Below are 16,547 nucleotides of genomic sequence, written 5' to 3' on the forward strand. Positions count from 1 at the left end.
TTGTTTTATGTTCATTCTTGATGAAACATTGTAATAGGAATAAATTCTCATTATGACTGTTGGAAACAACATCTATCATATGAATGAAGATATCTTCATTTAACATGAGACCTCATCCTGATTACATTATTTCTCCTGTCCAGATTGCTTTTTTTTTTGTCTGCCAGAGTGCATGCGTTCTTTATTCCTCTGGCACCTGTGAAACCTGAGAGTATGTACTCATTCAAGTAATGGAAGTTCCACATCTTTAACAGACCAGTTAATGGTCAAACCTAAGTGGTTGCAGAAAGATATTGTCTAATAACAACATAAGTAGCTCTTGTAATTGTCATAGCGGTAAAGCTATTTTGAAACCTATACGTAGCCGTTCTGCCTACAGGTATATACTTTGCCTATATACGCTTTAGTTTATGAGCAAAACCCAAATAGTTACAAATTGATGGGCCCAATTTTGCTACATATTTCCAATTTGCATCTGCTGAAAAGATTGTGTCAATGCACACTCTCCGCCAAAGTTTGACATACAGGCTGCTGCTCACACAAAGGGCCGTATTCAATGCGGCCGGCGAGGGGGTTAAACGGATCACCGAAAACAAGCCACCCTCGCTGTTTAACCCTGTGCCAAATTCCCCCAAACCTAGAGGTTCGTGGCTAATGCAAGCCTCGCTGTTTTTTTCGGCCGCACATGCCATTTTCATCTAGCTGTAAAAACCCAGCGCCAGGTGAAACGGCATGTGCAAGGGGGGGGGTCAGTTGAATACTGACCCGTGAGCTGTGACTGCAAGCAATCAGCACTGTTCGCCGTCACAGCTCGCAAAAGAGCATTGAATACGGCCCAAAGAAAGTACTGCACAGATCTTTATGTTTACCAGGGAATAAATGGTTAATTTTATTTAACCCCTTCCTGACAGAGCTAGTTTTTGTGTTCCTGACAGAGCCATTTTTTTCAAATCTGACATGTCTCACTTAAGTGGGGATAACTTTTTTTTGCTTTTACTTATCCCAGTGATTTTGAGATTGTTTTTTCGTGACACATTGTACTTCAAATTAGTGGTAAATTTGGGTCGATACAGTCTGTGTTTTTTTGTGAAAAATACCAAAATGTCGTGAAAAAATGGAAAATTTAGCGATTTGCAAAATGTTAAATTTTCTGCTTGTGAGACAAATAATCATACCACTCAAAATAGTTAATAACTAACATAGACCATATGTCTACTTTATGTTGCCATCATTATTTCAACTTCCTTTTCATTTTTTTGGACACTAGGAGGCGTAAAATATGAATAGCAAATTCTCAAATTTTCAAGAAAATTTCAAACACTGATTTTTTTAGGGACCAGTTCAGTTCTGATGTGACTTTGAGGGACTTGTATGTGAGACACCCCCATAAATGATGCCATTTCAAAAACTGCACCCCTCACAGTATTCAAAACAGCATTTTGGAAGTTTGTTAACCCTTTAGGTGTTTCACAGGAATTAAAACAAAGTGTAGGTGAAATTTCAAAATTTCATTTTTTTTGCAGAGTTTCAATTTTAATACATTTTTCTAACGAATACAGTAGATTTTACTAGAGAAATGTGATTAAAAATCGATTCCCCCAATTCTTTTGTTTTCATAAATATCCTATATGTGGCCCTAGTGTGCACGGTGACCAAACCACAGGCTTCATAATAGAAGGAGCACCTACTTGATTTTGGAGCCTCCTTTTTATGAGATTATTTTTTAGGCACCATGTAGGTTTCTAGGCACCATAAGATGCTAAAAGTTAGGAACCCCCCCACAAGTGACCCCATTTTGCAAACTACACCCTTCAGGGAATTCATCTAGGGGTATAGTGTACATTTCAAACCCCCAGGGGTTTCACCAATTGTGGTACAACTGGGCAGTGAAAATAAAAAAAATTAATTTTTCATTTTCACAGCTCAGTTGTATCAAAATTGGTGAAACCCCGGGGGGTTTGAAATGTACACTATACCCCTTGATGAATTCCCTGAAGGGTGTAGTTTGCAAAATGGGGTCACTTGTGGGGGGGTTCCACTGTATGGGTGTTTCGGGGGTCATTCAACCAGAATCTGTGCTGCAAAATCCAAAAATCACTCCTTCCCTTCTGAGTCCTGCCATGCACCCAACTGGTATTTTTTGGTCACACGTGAGGCATTGCCGTACTCGGGAGAAATTGGGGCACAGATTTTGGGGTGCTTTGTCTCCTTCATTCCTTGTGAAAATGAAAAATTTTGAGCCAGATCTGCATTTTTGTGTAAAAAAATGTAATTTTTTACACAAAAATGCAGTTCTGGCTCAAAATTTTTTATTTTCACAAGGAATGAAGGAGACAAAGCACCCCAAAATCTGTGCCCCAATTTCTCCCGAGTACGGCAATGCCTCACGTGTGACCAAAAAATACCAGTTGGGTGCATGGCAGGACTCAGAAGGGAAGGAGTGATTTTTGGTGGCGGAATGAATGGTGGGTGCTATGTCGCATTAGCAAGACCCCCGAAGCACCAATACAGTGGAACCCCCCCACAAGTGACCCCATTTTAGTCACCAGCTTTGGGAGGGGGGCTGGCGCTGCGGCTGGCGGGGGGGTGGGAGGGGTGCTGGCGCTGCGGCAGCCGGGTGGGTGGGAGGGGGGCTGCCGGGTGGGAGGGGGGGGGGGGGGGGCTGGCGATCGGTGGGGTATATACACACACACACACACACACACACACACATATATATATATATATATATATATATATATATATATATATATATATGTGTATATATGTATATATATATTTATATATATACATATATATACACACACACATATATATATATATATATATATATATATATATGTGTGTGTGTATGTATGTATATATATATATATATATATATATATATATATACATATATTTTCAGTGCATATATTTTATTATACACCATTTTCAGCAGCTTGATGCTGCTGCTGCTGCTGCGGGGGGGAGGGGGGAGGAGGGCAGCGCTGCGTGCGCTCCAGACGCTCCGGGGGAGCCGTTGGAGCCGCTGCTGCTGCCGGGTGAGTGCCCGGCGGGTGCGAGGGGTGGGCTGCACATCGGTGGTGATCGGTGCTGTACCTGACAGCACCGATCACCACCGATCCCTGTGTTACCGAGCGGCTTAGCCGCCGGTAACACAGGAAACGCTGTGAATGGCTGTTCAGATTTGAACAGCCAATCACAGCGATCGCCGACCGGGGGGGGCACCCCTGCCCCCCCTGGGCGGCGAGGGGGGATGTCTGCTGTCAGGGACAGCAGACATCACCTAACTGTCACTGCGTCTCTAGACGCAGTGACAGTTAGAAGTCATGACGTACATGTACGTCAAATGTCGGGAAGTACTTCCCGACCATGACGTACATGTACGTCAAATGTCGGGAAGGGGTTAAAAAAGTGTAACGTGCCCCCTCCAATTTAATAACCAGTACTGGACTTCTGAGCTGATATTGGAACATAGATCTGCCTGTAAATAACAATACTATTTAACATTGGACCATTACACAGTATTTGAAACCATGGTGTGATTTTTTTTTTTTTTTTTTTATTATTATTATTATTTACTTATTTTTATTGTTATGGTCAACACTTATAATTTGCAATCTTTTCTTTTGGCTTTACCTTTTGTCTGAAAAGCTTGGATCTACACATACATTGCATACTGAATGTTGTGCAAATATATATATATAAGGTATAATTCAATGTGTCTTTTCATTCAAGGTCCATTGTGTATTTAATATCTATTTTTACATTTTTCTGAATATAATTGTAATATCAAAGGCTTTTAATCTGGGTATATTGTGTATTTGAAAATACTTGGTTACCTTTCAAATGTTCCATATGTGACCTTTTTACGCAATATTTTCAGCCCGTCGATGGATACGAATTATCCTTAAGTCCCTACACTAGCATATATGCCTAGCACACTATTACATTGCAGGTAAATGTACCCACATCCCAAATGCAGCTAGGGCAACACCATATAACCAGACTGGCTTGTGAGCCACAGCCAACCAGGGCCCATTTATCATTTAATATTTGGCTTATTCCGTTAGCCGCAAATATTAACTACCGTCGGCATTTAAGATGGAACACAGTAGGGATTTCTGCTACCTGATAACACAAAAAGAGGGGGGTGTGACGTCCACACAAGCGCTTACCTGTCTCCCGGCGAGCTAAAACAAGCCGCAGCATACTATACTGTTTATTTACAGCCCCATATGTAAATATCGGACTGCCGTACTCGTGGCAACCCGGGGCTTTCTCTGTTACTTGCTTATGGAACTTTAATACTGGCTAGTGAAACTCACGCTACATTATAAGTGAGAACCGCTTCACGGTCATACACACCAGGCAATCTAGGCAATTATTGGCCAGATCACAACCTAGCCATTATTAACAGCACCATTTAGGTGATTACCACCGAGAATTACCGCTTACCTGAGGAAATAACTGTGTATTAACACATAAACTGATAATATTTGAATAAACCAGTTTAACCACAGATCAATAAACACATTTGTAAATAATAAAAATTTATTATAAAACTTGCAAGGGACAGGGGGGTCCCACGTTGTGAGGATTTGATTATCCTTTTTATTCTAAATGTCCATGTATGTGTATATGTATTGTGTCTTTTATTTCGCTTAAATTTTACTAAGTATCAATTAAAAGTTACATTTTATTCTTTCTTCTTTTGGTGCACCACATAGAGACATTCTCCTGTTGCTTTTTGTCTCTTCAAAAAACCATGATGTTCTATTTCTGCTACCTGCTGTGATCCCTCCTGTATTGCCCACAGCCATATCCCTCATAGGTTTCTATGGGGTATTCGATGCTGCTATTGCACAATGTAATATTGTGCAGCATCGCATTGGGTCGCACAGCTACTGCTATTCTGAGATGGCGATATACCATTGTAGCTATGGGCTACTTACTGCACTGCCCTGCTGGCAGGTCAGCCGGTGGTTAGCCCTGAACCAGCTGAGCAGTTCGCAGAGACAGGCTCCGATGCAAAAGGGACCACTTATTGGAATCTAAAATACCTTAAAACCCTCTACAAACACTGCAAATATTTGTGAGCAGTGCTAGCTGATGGTTCTGTACCACTGAATGGTCACATTATTCAGTGCTTGGCTGATAACGCGTACCTTTTTAATTGCTACCTTGAACAGTGACCTGATAAGAAATGGAATATATTTTAATCATAGCCAAAATTTGTCAGAGTATAAACTATAAAGTCTCTGGTATTCATTTATTGCTTTATGTCTATTGTTTAAAAAAAAAAAAAAAGTTTGTTAGCATCATGAGAGGTATGCAAAGTGTTTCCAGATGCACAAAAGGTATTCTATTTACAAAGTGAATATTGCATTTTTTTTTTTCAAAGTATTCACCAGAGGAGTCTATGCAAGATTGCATACGCTCAAACCATTTGGGGAATCAGTTGGACCAGTCTGAAGCAGGTGTGTCCTCTAAATGCTGGATAAAGGTCCCTACTGCAGCTTCTGGTGACTCAAAATAAATTCCACGCACCTTGCACTTGTTTTAATTTGTGGGAACACAAAGAAGTCTTAGGGACAATGTCTGGACTTTACAGTGGGTGGTACTAGTGTATTATCTGGGCGCCCAAGATTTCCATTGTACGACATAGTTTTGGTTGCATCGCATTGCATGCGATTCAATTGCATGCGATGTGACCAAATTGGACCCGATTTTTAATTGTACAGGCACCCTGATGGGTGATTACTATGTTAAAAGCACCCCCATTGTTAACGGCACCCTTACTATCAACGGCCACCCGAAACATGGCGAGCGGCGGCGGTACGTGTCCTCCGACTCCGACCACGTCGGCGTGGAGTTGATTTTATATAGTGTGGCGAGCCACCGAGCCCGAAGCGTGACGAGCGCACGCGGATTACTTCACGCGGATTACTTTGCTGCGCTCGCCACACTATCTAAAATCAACTCCACACCAACGTGGATAGTGGGGGTATGAAAAGGTTGGAGGACACCTACCGTCGCCACGCTTCGGGTGGCCGTTAATAGTGGGGGTTGCGTTAACAATGGGGGTGCATTTAACATAGTAATCACCCATCAGGGTGCCTGTACAATTTAATATCGCTTTGCATGCCATTTTTAATAGAATGCGATGCAATATTTTATCGCACAGGGCGGGTCTGTGCGCCCGGAAATCGTGTCCCATTGCATACCTTAATTAGTGGTATGCGATGCGATGGGCGCCCAGATAATCCACAAGTACCCAGTGGGTGACCAAGCTCCTGGCTGTGTCCATGGGCCAGAAAATCCACCACGTTCCTGGATTTATGGGCAAGTGCATTATCATTATAGAGAATGGCACAATGAGTGTGAGTTCTTGGACAGTGCTTGCAATGGCTTCCATGACCTTCTGCTCTCGAGTCAACTGATGGGGCACCCAGTGTCGAGAAACCTTGCGCAGGCTAAGCTTTTTGCGTGGTATCAAGCTGATGCCTTTCTCCTTCTTTCTGGACCAGGGTCACACTGGCATCCCCCTTAACTATAGCCTGCTTGGCAGCATCATTGTCCTCTGTGGTGTCGGACTCAGGCTGCAGCGCTCCTTGGGCGGGATTCACTAATAACCCCCCCGCTGTACATCGCCGGCATTTGCATTGTTAATAATCGCATATGCATTAACATATTAATGCCAAGGCGAAGGCCGGCGATGTGCAGCGGGTCCCCCCTCCCTCCCTGCACTCTTACCCGCTGTGTGGGTGCTCCGTTTCCTCCTCCCCACACTCAGAAGCGGTGCAGGGAGGAGTAGGTCACTGGTCCGGGCAGCACAGCAGGAGGCTGCCCGGACACAGGTGAGGGGGGTGCGGCGCTGATCGGCGGGGGCGCGTGGGGGATGCGGAGGGAAGCGGCTTCCATGGGGTTACACCATCTACAACTGGCGTAACCCCCCCCGCAGTGAAGCCCCGGCAGTGGGGCTTTGCTGCATATGGAAATGCGGTAAAAACCCCGAAAACGTTTTTTTTACGGCATTTTCAGTTTGGTGAATCTCGCCCCTTGTCTCCCACACTAGGTTCAGAGTGATGCTTCTTCCCCAAAACTCATCTGCTGTTACATAGCTCCATTACGAGTCTGTGAAGGAAGAAAACATGCAGAGTTATGCTGGGTACACACCAGAATGATTTGGCCTCAATTCCCCCAATTTCTATGCAATCTCGATCTGATGCAAATACCTGCTGGTCGTTAGGTCGTTTTGCAGATCCTATCTGCTGCAGTCAGGATTGAAAAATACTCAGTCAACTGGGCACATATTGGGATCGGATGCAGACCGTGAGCAGATTGTGGGCTCAGCAGATCGTACGACCATCGTATGGTTGTCTCACGATCTGCTCACGTTCATGATTGTTCTGGTGTGTACCTAGCATTAGTCAGTGTGCAGTGCTACTTATGTACAGTTCTGTGTCTTGACATTTTTTCAAGAAATTTAGTCAGAATTACATTTCACAATCAGTCCGATTTATGTCTATTCTACCAATGGACTGCACACCTGGAAACATATTGCACAACCCTCATATTAGCTTTAATATGTACTGTAGCACAGTTAATGCCAGCCTCCATGTAATTTATTTGTAAGAAGTGTTGCCAACCTTTTCCTCCATGCTGAGTCGACCTTCTGTCACAAAAGAATGTTTCCTCATATTTTTTATACTTGAATGCCTTTTTACGTTGCAATTACTGTACTAGAATTTTCCATATTGTCTGTGCTGTGTTTTATAAACATATTAATATTGTTAAAAAATTTCTTGCAACACATTACAGAAAAGAACATTTTTTTTCCTTTTTTCCCCTAAAGGCATATTTTCTATGATATATTTTTTGCTGCAAATGCAAAAAAAGTAATTTTAAATTAAAAGTAATTTTTTTTTTTTGTTGCTCTTGTTATTTTGCAGTTGCACTTGTATCTTAAAGGAAAATAAAGCAAAACATTAAAACAAGAGAAAATTATATTAAATAGAGTGTAGTGTATATCAGCCCAACAGTCAGGATTCCGATGGTCAGTATACTGACATCGGAATCCCGACTGCCGGTACGCCAACAGTGCATCAAAGCCCCTTGTGGGCTCACTGCGCTCGACCACACTGCAGGCTCTATTCTCTGTAAGTCAGGATTGTGACTGCTGGGCATTTAACATTCGGGATTCCAATGTTGGTATACTGCCAGGAGCTCATCCGGCACCCGTTATACAGTACCAGCATGAACAATGTAATTCACAAACAAAATGTGTACTTGGCAATATGTGCTTAACTGATTGGCTAAGCACAGATGATCAGTCGCCCAGTATGTTCATGGTATTACTTTATACTAGTGTACGGAGCACAGCGATGCACCATGCCTGAAGCATGGAGAGAGTAGTGAAGGGACGCGGTACACTTATACATGAGTCGACTGTTTCACTGGCGATCATTAGTTGTCGCCGTATTGACTGTCAATCTGATGGTCCACACCCAACTTTTGATATCTAGAGCTATACTTCCTACCATCTTTAGAACATTTACGTTTAAACTACTCAGATTCAAAGGCCGCTTAAACTAAATATCAAAACATAAAATGCTGGCCACACTCGTGATCCTGAACACATATCTATTCTTGTATATGGTATATTGTATTGTTTTTTACCCATATGTATTCACACTGATTTTGTCATTTGGTTTAGTGTTGTGTTTTATGTGGCCAAGTCCTCTGAATGTTGTCTATTTAATATTTTGAGGAACAATTAAGACATTTACTGTATGCGTACTGAACCCTACACACAGAGCAATATTCAGGAATTTTCTGAACAATTTTACATAATTTCACTAGATAGCTCAGAAAATGCCTGAATTACGGCCGTGCGTGTAGCCAAAATAGTGATTTTAAATGCACGGCCCGCGGATCTGTATCTGACGCCAATTACTAACCAGCATGCGGTCAGGGCCAGTGTTCTCAGTGGAGAACACTGGCCCTGACTGATTGCTCAGCATACATCATGTGTGCTGAGCAATCATGCGGGGCAACCTAGCATTGCTGAGAACACTCAGTGGGTCTTTACGTGTGTAGGGCCCATATGACTGAAACATCAAAGAAGTAGTATGGTCATTAATCCTGGGCCTTAGTTGTTTTCCTAAATTGAAAATGATGGAAGTTTGTCATTTTTTATATGAGGCAGTTCTGTTTTACCTCACTTATGGCTAGATTCTCTAAGCTTCAAAAGTGATAAAATGGAGAGTGATAAACAGCCAGCCAATCAGTTCCTACCTGCCATGTCACAGACTGTGTTTGATTGGCTGGTTGTTTATCACTCTCCACTTTATCACTTTTGAAGCTTAGAGAATCTAGCCCTTATTGAGGACAAATATTCTGCTCAGATGAAAGTACAGTATATGTCAATGGTGCAACTTGCAGTATAGAATAATTCAGAAATCTACTCGTCACCATTAATACATGTAAGTTTTAAATATCTTTTATACAGTACTTGTTCTGTTTAGTTAAGGAGCCCAGTATGCTTCAGCAGGCACCCTATTTGCCACTAATGACCCCCTTCATTAAACATCCCACCTTCACAATTAAAGGCACACTGCATAGTATTTCTATGAATTCAGGGGTAAATTTAGGATGCAGTGATAAGGGAGGAGAAGTGGCCCATGACAACCAATCAGCACTGAAGTAACATCTATAATTTGCATAATATAACACTATACAGAGCAGCTAATTGGTTGCCATGGGCCAATTCTTCCCTGGCTCACTTCTCTTCCCTTATCACTGCTTCCTACATCTACCTCTGTTATACTGCTTTCTAACTGCTTTCTATATTTAATATGCTTATTTTATTTTACAGGGTGATAAATGCAGGTAAGAGTACACACAATGAGGATCAGGCAAGCTGTGAGGTGATGTTTGTGAAGAAGAAAACTGGTGTCCAGTCTACTCCCAGCAAGACCTCTACAAACAAAAGAAGATCATCTCTACCCAATGGAGAAGGACTACAACTAAAGGAGAGCTCGGTAAATTCCACATTGTCCTAGAATGCGGCAAATGTTCCAATATTCAAACTTTACAGTTTGACAATATTTTAAAATATTATGGGAAATTTTTTGATAGCTCAAGTTTGTATTGCTTTATGGACCTTCCTTCTTGTACTACAGTCATTATCATGTTACTTTAATGCAGTAATCCCATTTAAAAAAAAAATATTTCCAGCATTTAACATAAAATATTGTGGCAGACTAGAAGAAGCAGCTTAGTAATTACTTGTTGCTTGTTTGATTATTTCAGACTGCTAACTGGTCACTTCTGTAGATTGTAAATGGTTTTCACTCTGGTAACCTCTCCTTCCCATCTCACATGACCTGCTCACAGTGTCTGTGTAACAGATTATAGGCCTGATTCTGGTTCACTTGCAAAAGCAAATTCTCTCTCTAATGAACAAAACCATGTGCACTGCAAGGGGCAGATGTAACATGTGCAGGGAGCATTGGATTTGCGTGGGGTTTGTAAGTCAACTGAAATCTAAATTGCAGCGTAATAAAAAGAGCAGCCAGTATTTACTCTGCACGAAAACATAATAACACTCAAATCTAACTTGCTCTGCACATGTTACATCTGCCCCCCCTGCAGTGCACGTGGTTTTGTTCATTAGAGAGAGAATTTGCTTTTGAACCAGAATCAGGTCCTATGAGCCATGTGTAATAGCCTGCAATTTGTGGAAGCCAGCGGGTTGAGTATCCCGTATGTCCAAAAAAACAACATTTTTAGCAGATATTTTGAGCCTCTCTAACAGAGATGTTGGCACTCAAAGGGTTAAAATACACTTGCTATTTAACAAAAACGTCTGCGCAAGCATTATAATGTACACTTTTGGATCTTTCATTTCTCGTATTAATAAGTACAGCCTTCTAATGCCAATGTAAATAGATATTTAGAAATCTATTCACGGAATAAGAGATTTTATTGTTCTATTGATCAGTATGGAAAAATAAAAACATTCCCAGGGACAAATGTCTTAACACTTGGAACTGTGCCTGGAAATTAGAAACAGATGACTAGGATTTTGTTGATGACAAATGTTAGGGGGGAAAAGTTTACTGTTTTACTGTGAAATTCTGATGTACTCCTGGATATTGTAACACCTCCCGGTATGGTTCTCCAATCTATTTTGAAAATGGGATTTGTGAGTTCATTAAGCCGTGGCTAATGTGTGTAAACCATAGCTCCTGGGTTAAGTTAAGGTTAAACCACCGTGGATGGATTTAATGCAGATTATTCCTTGCCATTGTATAGCCAGTATCTCTCTTTGGGCCAGATGCACTAAGCCTCAATATGTGGTAAAAGTGGTGAGTGATAAATAACCAGCCAATTGTCTACTGACATTTTCAAACCCAGCCTGTAACATGACAGTTAGGAGCTGATTATTTGATCACTCTCCACTTGATCACTATTTGAAGCTTTGTACATCTGGCTTTTTGTCATCTATAGTAGCTCTATCCCCTGAGTTTAATTTAGCCTCATATACAGTACATGGATGTGCGCATTCCAAAAATGATGCAAGAAAAGGCACCTGTATACACACACACACACTTCATGTTAAGCACTTGTTTCACTCTGTGTCACTGTCTACATTCTGTAACTTTTATTGAGTATTATGACTTGGTAGAATATAATGAAGTGCTATAGGATCGCTTATTATGTACATTGGTAAAGGGCCAAGCCTTCACTTGATGCCTCCAACTTCCTAGTCTGCCATATTTGTTATAGCTTATAAAAAAAACCACATACAGATCATAGATACAGATCATAGATAAATTCACAGCTCTTTCTACTAATCCTGTGAGCGAGGTTTACTGATTACCTTTTAAATTCATGGTTTTTAACTGATTGTATTTATGTTTATTAAAACATAATGCAGTAAAATACTTTTTAATGCAGTAAAATACTTATATTTTTTTACCCTGTTTTTGTTGTGAATTCATTGTAGTATTAGCGCTGCTTCTTCTTTTTGGGTTTTCTTTGTGATTCTTTATAGGGATTTGACTACCCCTATACCTCAGCAGCTGCTTTTTTGAGAACCAACTCATATCTGAGGCACCCAGTTTTTATTCTTCAATAGAATAAAACCTATAGCTTATAAAGGGCCTACTGATATTCTATTACATCTAGAGGTATAAATCAGTGGTTCCCAAACTGTGTGCCATTGCACTTTGGGGTGCCCTGGAACATTTGCAGCTGTGCCTCGAGTTTGTGGTCCAGAAAAAACAAATTCAAATTGGTCCGTGTAATAGGCAAAACTAGTGCCGGTGGCTTCCCATCATAACATACGTGGACAAATAGAAGCAAATTGTGTTTCCCACCACATAACTAATATTAAGGATGGCGTATAAACACAATTTACTTAAATTATTTTTGGTACTTGTTTCCTAGCATGGCGCCCAGATTTGGTACGTACGGCACCGTAGGGAAATCGCATCGCATGGGCCATTATAACGGCATGCAATGTGATTTTTTTTCATGTATTTTTTTTTTTACACCACAATATCGCATCGCACGTCCCGCAAAATCGCGTGTGATGCCATGACACATTAGGTATACAATAATATGATTGTATGTCCCAAAAATAGGTGTAACGCCCCCCCCCCCTCCCCCCCCACTATCCACGCCTCCCCAAAGCGTGGCGAGCGCAGTCCGCCCTGCGAGGGGCGGCGGAACGCGTCCTCCGACTTTTTCATTATCTTTCCACTATTCCACTATCCACGTCGGCGTTGAGTTGATTTTATATAGTGTGGCAAGCACAGCGAGCCATCGAGCCCGAAGCGTGACGAGCGTACGTGGATTACTTTGCATGTATTCCGCGGGGCTCGCCGCCCTTCGGGCTCGGTGGCTCGATGCGCTTACCACACTATATAAAATAAACTCCACGCCGACGTGGATAGTGGAGGGGTGCGTTAAACCTCTTTTTGGGGACATACAATCATATCATTGCATCAAACACCCTATAAAATGACATGCAATCGCATGCGATTTTGCGGCAGATGCGATGCAATGGGCCGAGGCTGAGAGAGCAGTCAATAAATTACGTAGGAAAATCACATCGCATGGCCCATGCGATGCGATTTCACTACGCAGAATAGCCCACTAAGCAAATTGCTTAGTGGGCACCATTCTAGCAAACACTTTATTTTTTTAAATTTCTCGCTAAAAAACTTTTTGGCCTACGGTGCCGTGAAATAAATTCTGATGCTCTATGGTGCTGTGATTCAAAAACATTTGGAAACCACTGGACTAAGGGGGTCATTCTGATCCATTCCGACGGGGCCGAATTTGGAATGCGGGCAGGAGGAGGTGAGAAAGGGGTGGGTGGCTGACATCACATGACGTCAGCCGCCCGCCCTGTCTTCAACGGAATGGCCGCAAATATCAGTCAGTCTCCACTGACTGATATTTGCATGGCCTGAAGAAATCATTTGATGGTCTGGAACCATTGAGTGATTTCTCTGCCAGCGGGACATGCGAGGGAATGTGTCTTTGTGACGAGGGGATATGGCAGCGGTGGGGTGCAGCAATTCAGCTGGCGGCAGGGCCAGGCCCTTTGGGATTCGGTAAGCTGCGAGCTTTGCAGTCAACCAGAATCACTGCCTAAATGTATTCATTTAACTTGCTACAGAGATTGAATAATGTGAGACCTCTTTGAAGGTTAGAGAGCCGCTCATTGCATCCTACAAACTCTTATCCGGTCTCATAGTAGACTCTAATGCATGTAATTGTTAGTTAATAGCAAGAATGAAGTAAAGCAGGCATGTCCAAACTTGGCCCTCCAGCCGTTGTGAAACTAAAAGTCCCATCATGCCTTGCCACAGTTTTGCAATTAGGGAATGCTAAAACTATTGCAAGGCATGCTGGGATGTGTTGTTTCACAACAGCTGGAGGACCAAGGTTAAACATGCCTGAAATAAAGGGTTTAAGGTAGCGTTCTCAACACCCATATGAATGGTATTCAGATTATTAGATCTACACTAAGCAGTCAATGGGTCGACAGTTTCACAAGGTCTAAATGAAAATTGACGCAAACGGTCAAAGCTTGTTTTTTGTGTTTTTCCAACATTTACTTGATTTACTATCCATGTGGGCTATGATTGGGAATAATAACCTGTGGCCACCGAAGCAAGCCCTACATTTTGTGCTGATGGTTGTCACAGAACAAGAAGTATACAACAGACAGATTCTGCATAACCTATAGAAATTTGCAGTTTCATTTTGTCAACTAAATCTAAAAATGTCTCTTGAAAAGGATGACCGTGAATGCTTTTACATTCTGTAGTGTTAATATCTTTGAATTGAAATGCAAATGAGCTGATTAAGTGCACAGATGAAACTGCATTTCTTAACTGGTGAACCATGCAATGAAATAACAACCCTGCAACCTCTGAAATTGAGATAGGAACTGTTTATTCATGGCAATTAACTGAAGTACTAGAATTACATGTACTGTATTATAGGTTGGTAATCTACATTAGAACATTTGGAATTGCTGGGAACCTCTGGGTCACTTGAGAGGCGCATTTCATTAATAGCCTATAGCCATTAAATTATCTGTATGTCTGCATTTCTGTAGATTAAAATGCTGGCACTGGTCAGTTGAATGCCAGAGAGATTGCACACTTGAGGCTAGGGGCAGGGGCCACATTCCTCCACATGAAGCCAGCCTTACACCTGAGTTTACATTAGAGAGGATTTTGTGCATTCCCAATTACTTGTGCTTTAATATAAAATTGATAGAATCTTGACCTAGGAGGCCACATCCTCAGGTTCATGATGTTTTGGGGACATGACCCTGTGTCTAGCCTGTCTCATCATTATGGGAGTTTTTCAGGGGCTCCGGTAGCTGCTGGCTATCCCCCAGCCTCTCCTGCACAGTGTGCACTCGTCATTCCTTAACATCTGCTATGCAGAGCAGTGATAACGGAGAACTCCCTCAATCCGTGGGACAGCAGGACAGTGCTCAAAACACAGGACTGTCCTGCTGAAATCGGGATGGTTTTAGTGTACTTCTCCACTTCAGTCCTCAGGGAACCATATGGGCCCTTTCACACACACACACACACTGGTTTTGACTGGCCTGGAAAATACCGTCCGTTTGTTTGCCGGGTGTAAAATATAGTTAAGTATTGAAGTTTATGTATCCGTTCACACTGCATGGACATAACACGCCGGGTTATAGCCAGAAACATCCACTGACTTGCACGGCTGCTGGGCCATGTCCCTGCAACTCTGTGAATAGCTAATGTTTGAGTCCTTTCACTTACACTGACTTTTCACTGAGTTGTAGCCACCCACAACTCCATCTTCACTTTCTATTTGAAAGAAAGCAGATGTTTAAAACTGGCTGAAAACTGGCGTGTGTGTGTGTGTGTGTGTGTGTGTGTGTGTGTGTGTGTGTGTGTGTGTGTGTGTGTGTGTGTGTGTAAGGCACTGACAGCCGGCAAAAATACGGACCGCTTTTGTCCTTTTTTTTGCCAGCCTGTCAAAAACTGTGTGTGTGTGAGAGTGCCCTATCTGTGCATGTTTTTTCACTAGCAGCCACATGTATCAAGCTTCAAATAGTGATAAAGGGGAGAGTGAGGAACAACCAGCAAATCAGCTCTCACCTATCTTTTTTCAAAACCAACCTCTAACATGACAGGTAGGAGCTGATTGGCTGGCTGTTTATCACTCTCCACTTTATCACTTTTTGACACTTGGTACATCTGGCCCTGAGAGACTTATCAGAATGATTTAAACAATTTGGGCGGGATGTTGTAACATCCGCACCCGTTATCGCCGGGCATCGCATTATTAATAACAGCATATGCTGTAACATATGCTGTTAACGCAAGGGACAGCTCTTGTGATAAGAGCTGTCCCTTGCAATGCGGTGCCGGCACTGGACTTCCGGGTCTGTGACCCGGGAGTCCATCTGCGCATGCGCAGAGTGACGCGCCGGCCACAGGGCATGCTGGGAGGGATCCGTGACGGATCCCTCAAACAGCGCTGCGGAAAGAAGCCCATTGGCTTCTGCAGGGAATCGACAGCTTTTGCTGGCGATTCCCTCCGCAGCGCTGACACTGCAGAGGGGCCATATAGATCAGACAGAAATATCTGTACGTGTGTACCCACCTTTATTCAGAGGTGAACACTATGCCACAGTTGACTGATGTTTTTGGACTGTGCATACATCTGAGTTGCACAGCACATGTATTTCAATGGTTTACGAACAGCGACCATAGGGCCTAATTTAGACAAGATGGCAAAGCACATTTTTCTTTAATGAATAAAACCATATTGTACTGCAGGTGGAGCAAATAAAAGGGGTATGGGTCATTGGGTCAACCAAGGAAGGTCAACATGGCGAAGGTTGACAGGGTTGGAAGGTCCACATGAGCATTAGGTCGACAATGGCAAGGTCAACAGTCAAAAGATCGAAAGCGGTTTTCATGTTTTTTGTCCTGAATGTCAACATAGTCGACATGGACACC

The 16,547-nt window shown here is 42.4% G+C and overlaps 1 protein-coding gene across 1 annotated transcript in view; it reads left to right on the top strand.

The window, feature by feature from the left end:
* The window catches only part of PPM1H (protein phosphatase, Mg2+/Mn2+ dependent 1H), a 143,879-nt gene that overhangs the window by 35,170 nt on the left and 92,162 nt on the right, over nucleotides 1-16,547 (top strand). Inside the window, exon 2 of the mRNA XM_083182308.1 lies at nucleotides 9,881-10,046. Within this exon, the coding sequence (XP_083038434.1) occupies nucleotides 9,881-10,046 (166 nt within the window). The remainder of the gene's footprint in view (nucleotides 1-9,880; nucleotides 10,047-16,547) is intronic.

The sequence above is a fragment of the Crinia signifera genome, chromosome 4 (assembly GCF_055691185.1).
Source record: "Crinia signifera chromosome 4, ASM5569118v1, whole genome shotgun sequence".
In the NCBI taxonomy this organism is placed as follows: domain Eukaryota; kingdom Metazoa; phylum Chordata; class Amphibia; order Anura; family Myobatrachidae; genus Crinia; species Crinia signifera.